Source organism: Carassius auratus, unplaced genomic scaffold, assembly GCF_003368295.1.
Source record: "Carassius auratus strain Wakin unplaced genomic scaffold, ASM336829v1 scaf_tig00000183, whole genome shotgun sequence".
Taxonomy (NCBI): Eukaryota; Metazoa; Chordata; class Actinopteri; order Cypriniformes; family Cyprinidae; genus Carassius; species Carassius auratus.
Window position 1 is genome coordinate 42575 of NW_020523283.1, and position 8288 is coordinate 50862.

The following is an 8288-nucleotide window of genomic DNA, read 5'->3' on the forward strand; positions in this document are numbered from 1 at the left end:
CTCTGCTGCATAGATGAATCTGGGCTAACACAAACTAGCACTTTATAATGAGTGTTCCTCCAGGGGGCTGGTCAGGTGGCTTATCCAAAGCAAAGCGATTCTTTTTCCCTCTATTTATGCAGCAGACAGAGCAGACTGCTATAGCACGTCTGCCACTCACCATACGCCATCGGCCTTATGAAGGAAACTCGCATGGATGGCCCAAGATCAGCTTCCTGAATTCCAAAGCACATGTGTCACATGCATTTAATGTCTCTAAACTCTCTTATCCAGTCTATCCTCTACCCTGGTAATTATTTCACCGTCTGAGTGAGGCTCAATGCACATGAAACAGAAGAAAAGAGGGAGGCTGACCCACTTTCAAGGGTTTCCCCCACAGCTCAGCCTAAAAGAGAGCTGACACAATTGGGCCACTGTGACACTGCTACTGCTGCGACAGTTGTGGTGTCAATACCAGTGCACACACATGTCGTGCACATGCACACTCCCACATATCCATACAGATATCTCATTTAAAAGTTCATCCAAAACAAATACACACATTAGTTACATTGACAAATTCATAGTTTTAGCATTTTATAAATGAAAATAAATTAAAAAAAAGTCTAAGACTTACAGAATGCGCTATGTTTAAAGTCTTCTAAGTTATGGCTTAGCTTAAGAATAAATGCAAGTATAGGTAACACCTCACTGCATATTTAAACAGCATTTAAAAAAACATGTAATACAAAATTGCTATTATGTTACTTCAGAGAATTAAAATATAGCATACAAGTGGTATGGATAGTTGTATAGCTATACTTTGATTAATTTAACTTAATAGAAAAATATAACAAAAATGTACACTTTTATCCAAAAGCAAAAGTTTATTGAAGGTTACTTTGGGGATCCCAGAATGGTTTTTCTATGGCATCACTGTGAAATCTATTTATTTTTAAGAGCTTTTAAGGCATATATTTGATCAGTTCCTGGTTTCCCTGGGAATTGAATATGACCTTAACATTGCTAGCCATGAATTTGAGCTAGACGAATGGATGAAAAAAAAAATTGGGGTGAAGAAATATTAACAGACTTTTTGTTTTTGAGTAAACTATTCATTTTTTCTTGTCGTGTCTTCTATAAAGCACTCCCACAGAGAGTATATCTGTTTATTATGGACTAAATGAGATGGTATACTACATGTCAAAAACCATCTAATTAGCCTGTTTAATATGCATCCATATTTTCCAAAACATGTCAGTGTGATTTACAGTCTATTACTGTTGAATTCCTTGTTGAAAAAAGCACCTGCCCCCCTCTCTAATTGCACCAGCATATTAGTTTTATGGCACCAGTCATTGTCATGCTTTTAGAATGCAGTAGACTAAGAGCAGTAGCCATGTGACCCTTTTAAGAGACAACCTTGTAACTAGTGGATTGAGCTTAGCATAAATGGCACCTTGAACATTGGCCAACAAAAGAAACAAAACCATCAAATGAATGCAGAAGAGGGAAGAATGCCATCTGAAGTTAATTCCTAGAAGTCAGTGAACCACTGGTCAAAACACTGGCAAAAATGTACCCTAATGAGAAAAACAAAGCTAATAAAAACAAACTTGAAGCAACAGGTTCTTTGCACACAACTTGCAGCCTTCCAGCTAATTCACTTCCACAGATGCACTACCATCCGTTGACAAGCTCCATAAAACACTGGCATGTTTAAGACTGACTTAAATGTTCTATTAATCACAGCCATTTAGGATAATGCACCGGCGCATAATCAAGTCAAATCTTGTGGATGAGTTCAAGGACAACATCATGGAGATTCAGGAAATTGGCAATGGCAAGGGTTTACAGAAGCTCCTCATCATAACAGGCATAATAAGAATAGAATGGAAAAAATAACCATTTTATAGGTTTTGAACAACCTCTGAGTCAGTAAAACGCAATATTATGACATTACCAATATGCAATACATCTGGTTTCAGTACATTTCAGTAGAAGTGGATTCAGAAAATATGCTGTATGATACGATTCTGTAATGTATAGCTCTTGATTTGTTCTGTAATCTTCCCATTTTGCAACTGCAGTAGGTATGAATATTTCATTGTTAACATATTACACAATACTATTTTGCCACACAATTGACAAAAAAAGTATATATATATATATATATATATATATATATATATATATATATATATATATATATATATTAATATATTTATATAATATAAATATATATAAGGGGAAAACAGGGTCTGTATGTTTTTGCAATAAAATCATCTGCAGGGATTTTCCATAGTGAAAACACAATCAATATTTTTTGAGGGAGGTTGTGATTTATGTCCAAATGAAAGGAGGACTTTACAAAGAAAATTATTTATATGTTAATATCAGGCTTAATTTGTGTCCAACAAGAACCTGGAAAAGTTTTCATCGAGTGCTGATGTTATAAGGTAGAGCTGGGCAATAAACAATATCACACAGAGATCTAGCAGCCTATCACAATGCAACAGCTAGTCATTCTGTGTCAATAATAAGTCTGCATGTTCTGCACGAATGCATGGAGTAATTTTGTCCACCACACACAAACTCTTAACACCTGTGACACTCTGAATACATGAGGATATGAACACATGAAGTTCACCATGAGAAAAACTACCATCAAATACACAATGCTATTTAAGGATCTTCACAACATAATAATAATAATAATAATAATAATAATAATAATAATAATAATAATAATAATAATAATAATAATAATAATAATTTTCAGGAATATCATACAACCAAGATATTTTGCAACCATATCAATGCAAATCTTATCTGACAAAAAATAAAAATAGTTTGTTGTAAATTAATTGTTATATTTTCACATGATTACATTTTTGAAGATTAAATAAATTGTTAAAGTTTTAACAATTAATTTCATTAGATTAGAAATACATTTGTTTTCAATTATAAAACAGAAAAATCCATACAACTTTCTTGGGGGATTTCTTGGGGGGCTAAAAGTTAGCTTACTTTGTGGAATTTAATTATGAACAAACAAGTTATGTTTACATTCATTCTCATGGTCTAACAAACATGTGGAAAGCATTTCTTTCCCCAATAACGGTGTTGTGATAAATATTGATATTGTACGATACGGAAAACAATACTGTGATAATTTTTTGGCCATACCACCTAGCTCTATTATATAAAATATCAGACGACCTTGAGGAGTTGTTTGTTTTTAATCTATCATGAATCATAATACGTATTTGCGCTATTTGCAGCAAAGCAATCATACCTGCTGATTCAATATACACAACTCATCATGAAGCTGAAAAGAACAACATAACAGAAAAACTTAATACAGAAATGCTAGAAGATAAATAATTATTGGAAAAAGAGGATTCTATTATTTGCACTCTATTCTTGTCCTTCATAAACAACTTGCATGTGAAAATGGTTCAAGGGCTATTTTTTTTTTTCTAGCTACGAATTCTACACGGAGAAAAAAACAAACAAGGAAACTACATTTCTGACTCAAAACAGTTTTGTTAAAGCAAAAAAGAGAGAAAGACCAAATGAAAGAGTGTGTGTGTGTGTGTGTGTGTGTGTGTGTGGATGGGAGAGAGTTGAAACAGAAGGTCCAGTTGTAGGAAGTATATTAGATACCCTTTCATTGACCCACTCTTCAATTGAGCTGAGAGATCTAAGACATGCCCACCATCTCCATTCCTCTGTTTCTGGGGACTTCACTAGAATATTTTGGCTTCCTTAAGAGTGTCTCATGTAGCTGTCTTCATACATAGTATTACTGCCATTCAGTGGCATTCTTGATTATATAGCAGTACAGTTCTCTCCAGACAGACTGAGCTACAAAAGTGAAAAACAAAAGCTATTTCACGGCAAGGTGGCTCGGAGCCAATATTCTTGGTTTGTGTGGGTTGTTGTAGGTGTGGTGTGTGTGTAAGAGAGCACATTAACTTTGTCTTCCTCTTAGAAATCAGACATGAGTATAAGAAATATAATTTGGAGACTGTCATCCATCAAACATTGAGGTTGTTCTTCTCATCGAAAGGAAACAAAAAACATGTAGAAACGGTGAGATTTTTGCAGGGATAGGCATTCTAAAATGCTTCAAATCCAATAAGATTCAATATATCACAACGATGCCACAAAACCAATAACAGACCTGACAGATGTGTCAAGAGCGGTTGTGATGTTCTGCGGTGACATCTCAGATGAAGTACACAATGTGCTGCTTGAAATGCAGATTGTGATTTCCTCTCATTGCACTCTATTTAGTTGCATTTACTAGAAAATAGCATCAATCTCAACCCTGAGATATGTTGAGAAATGAAAATTTCATGTTATTCTGACGGAACGCCTGAAATTTCCTGACGGATCCATGAATCCGGCACTCCTGCACACTTTAAGCTAATATAACTCTTGAAACTCATCTAAACAAGCAAATCTGTGAGATAACATGCAAAAGTGGATTGTAGTGCAGTCTGTAAGACTGTTAAGAGCACTGCGTGGTAGAAGAAAAAAAAGGAGAGAAAAACCATGAAATGCCTGTATAAACAAGTAGAAAATCAGCTGAAAATATTCCACTGCTCCAGGAATTCAATTACTTAATGCAACACCATAAACCCGCTGCTAACTCTCAGTGTCTCTCAAACAGTGAATACATTTGACATTTTTATTCTTCATAGTATGAGGAAAATGGTGTCACTTAGTGCAGGTGTAGTCTCTACCACAGTGTGAAGCTAATGCACTTCACCAGTTTACAAAAACACGAATTGTTGGGGTAAACACAGCAGCTGGACTTTAAAATAAATTCAATTTATGTATATGACATAGATTTGTAAATGGAGCTCCAAGATGAGTAAGTCTGAAGACAGTGAAGCTAAATGGATTTCAGAACCATGGACAGCTCAACGCAGCTCCACAATACTGCATTTAGAAAACCTCAATGCAGTCCTCAATACTGCATTTAGAAAACCACTTACCTCCGATATCTGGCCGCAGCTTTTTGTCATACTCCTTTAGTAGGTTGTTTAGTATTTGCGTTGCATCCGTCTCGTGGGTTTTGGGGGCCAACATTTGATTCACAGTAACATCGTCATACTCATCATCCTCAGAAGCGGCTGTTTGAGAACTGAAGAAATAAAAGAAAATGTATTCCACATGGTTGAGGTCTTTTTCTTTGTCTCAACTTGTCAATAATCAACTTTTTTGAAGACAATAATTAAAATATCTATGTCAGAATTGAATAGTTACAGCAATGTGGAATAGCAGAAACATATTATTCCCCATTTTCAAAGAAGGAGGAGTAGTAAGCTATCAGACAATAAAACCAATATAGAAGTACAACCCGATTCACACAGTTGCACTCTCATAAAAATGCCAGTTAAAAGCTGGATTTTCCAAAGCACTCAGGAGAACTTCAGTCATGAGTACAGTTAGTTAGACTTATTCACTACGGCATTTTTCACAAAAGCATCATTATCCAAGTAGCATGCAAAAAGTTCAAACATTAGCCTCTGATCAGACATAAGTCCATTACATGCAACTTAATAGGGATATTTCTCTTTTTTCTCCACATTTTAATAGAAACCAAAGTGCTTATTAAATTATATTAATACATTTAGTTTACTGTAAAACCATTACACACTTTATCTATCCCACATGAGACACATAAATTTACAAGGTATAACTTTCTGTAGACCTTCTTTGACAAGCTTAAGTAACTAACTGCAACAGAGAGACAATATATTCTTAATTATGATAGATATTTAACAAGGAAAGAAATATAATCCTGCAAAAATAAATACATAAAAACACAGAGATGAGCAGGTAATTGGCTTGAATATTATTACTATAAAAATATAGCTTAATGCATGTAATCAATGATTACAGAGTTGGCAAATTGTAAGTAGATAAATCAAAAGATAGAATGAGATATAGATGTAGAAACAAAATTAAATATCAGTTATCTGACACTAAAATATTAAAATAATAGCCAACTGTTTGATCTCTACAAATAAACAATAAGCAAAAAAAAAAAAAAATGTAACATTTGAGTAGTGTGCTAAATAAGTGTGTCTCTCTTCCTTCAACAAGGCCAGGTTTGTATCTAATCAATTAGCCTTGTCTGTACCAAGACTCACATATTGCATACCTCTCTATCTATCTATCTATCTATCTATCTATCTATCTATCTATCTATCTATCTATCTATCAATCTATCTATCTGTCTATCTCTCTCTCTCTCTCTGTGTGTGTGTGTGTGTGTGTGTGTGTGTGTGTGTGTGTGTGTGTGTGAATAATGCACTTCTCTTGCAAATCAATAGATTATAAATTAATCTAATAATTAATTGATCAAATAAATTGATCAAATTCTTTCCAGATCAAAGTAATTTCCAAAATGTAATTTGAAACTGTTTAACAACTTGAAGCACCTCGACACAAAATAACATTTGATTTCCACGTTTGCCAGCATTTCCACCCTGTTTTCTGGCTAGGAAGACAAACTTTCGGACATTCTTAGTTTTTAGCACCTTTGGAACTGACAGCAACAATAAGGACGCACAGATGCGTTATCTCCACCGTGAAATAACGTGCGACTTTAGTTAAGGTTAATTTAAAAGCCTGATTTGAAACGTCATGAGAAAACCCAGACAAACACAAATCTCACAGATGACACCTACAAAGATGCAGTGAAGAAAATAGACAATAGAGATTTATGTGTTATATGATTGCGATATGATGATGATAATAATAATAATAATAATAATAATAATAATAATCATAATAATAAACTACTTATGCAAAGATTGAAATAAAGATACACAAAGTCTTTTGAACTTCCTAAATAGCACAAATCAATAGACCTATGCCTAAAGTTAGTTGCTCAGTGCGTACATCACATCTACATCTTCGGTTTGGTGATTATGTGGCATCATGCAAGACTGTGCATAAGAAAACAGCAACAGAATACTCTTATGAACAATTAATTGATGCCAAGACAAAGAGGGTAGCAAAGTCACTTACCATGCACGAAACACTGACAGAAGTAAGAAGTAGAGGAACAATTTGGTGAACATGTTTTAGGTGAGATTGACTCCGTGTTGAATGTGGCACACTGCACGGAGACGCTTCTAAGAAGAAAAAAGTGACACAGCTGCAGTCTTTTCTTCCAGGCTCAATTAAAACAGTGGTGAGTAGTCGAGGTTATAGTCCAACGGGAATGGTAAAACCTCCTCGGCTAGTGTCCGGTGCTTAAAGTTCACTTACATTGGCAATTAGCGGGATCAAATAATATATCTGCTCCTTGAAGTTGAGCTGCTTTCGATTGCACCACCAGATACACATACTGACGTTCACACAGAGGCAGATCGCAAACTTCCCAAGTGGACACCTTCAAACCCCAAACGCATCCGCCAGTTTCTCCAAATTACGTTACGTCATAAAAATAAAGAAAAAAAGAGTCTGTCTTCCCAGACGCTTCGGCGAAACTTGAGGTCCTCTTCGGGTACAGCGTCAGAATGCTTCGAGGAGAGACATTAAAAGCGGCTGTTTACAGTATCGCTATCAGCTAAATGATTACCGTGCGCACTGTGTTCGAAATGCAAATTGGCGCGTAATTGCTGTAATTACTTTGCACGTGCATTGATCGCAGCGCGATTAACCCGATAATAGAGCAAGATTGAGGGTGAAGAAAATGTCATCAGCCAATTTGGAATCGAATAAATTACTACAGGGTATTATTCACTATGATGTTGATGGCATAAATATAGTGACAAATGCATTTTTCTGTAAGTTACTTAGCCATTTGCCGTATTATTGCCAGTGACATGTCATTCGTCATTCTTTAGTTCTTTGTTTTACTATCTGAGACGGATATTAATAACTACTGCTGCTAATTTAACATTTAAAGCTAGAGAAACGTCTATCCATACGTTGTCCTCGCGTTGTTGTGTCTGTATGTGAGCAGGTGCACATATGCTGTATAATATTGGAGAGACAGCGCCGACATTTATCACCACAGGCAGCTCCCAGTCGCCCACGCACTTTGGAAAAAACACAAGCCCCTTTCTCTCTAGCTTTGCTCTGCGTGTTGTGAGAATTTTTCCTCAGACTTCTCTCTAGAAGGTTCAGTATCTGTGTACTCTAAGCATGCCAAAGGCAAATCTACTTTTGAATATTTTAAACGAGTCCTTTGTCATTTTGGCATATTTATGTAAATAAATAAATAATAACAATAATAATAATAACGAGTATCAATTAGTTAAAGTGTGTATTTTCGA

General features: G+C 35.3%; 1 protein-coding gene across 1 annotated transcript in view; it reads right to left on the bottom strand.

The window, feature by feature from the left end:
- The window catches only part of LOC113068818 (gamma-aminobutyric acid receptor subunit gamma-3-like), a gene marked incomplete at its 3' end in the record, with an annotated part of 30380 nt that extends 22434 nt beyond the window's left edge, over positions 1 to 7946 (bottom strand). Inside the window, exons 1-2 of the mRNA XM_026241677.1 lie at positions 7033 to 7946; positions 4989 to 5137 (exon numbers count right to left, since the gene is read on the bottom strand). Coding sequence (XP_026097462.1) covers positions 4989 to 5137; positions 7033 to 7085 — 202 coding nt within the window. The remainder of the gene's footprint in view (positions 1 to 4988; positions 5138 to 7032) is intronic.
- Positions 7947 to 8288: the final 342 nt, after the last annotated feature.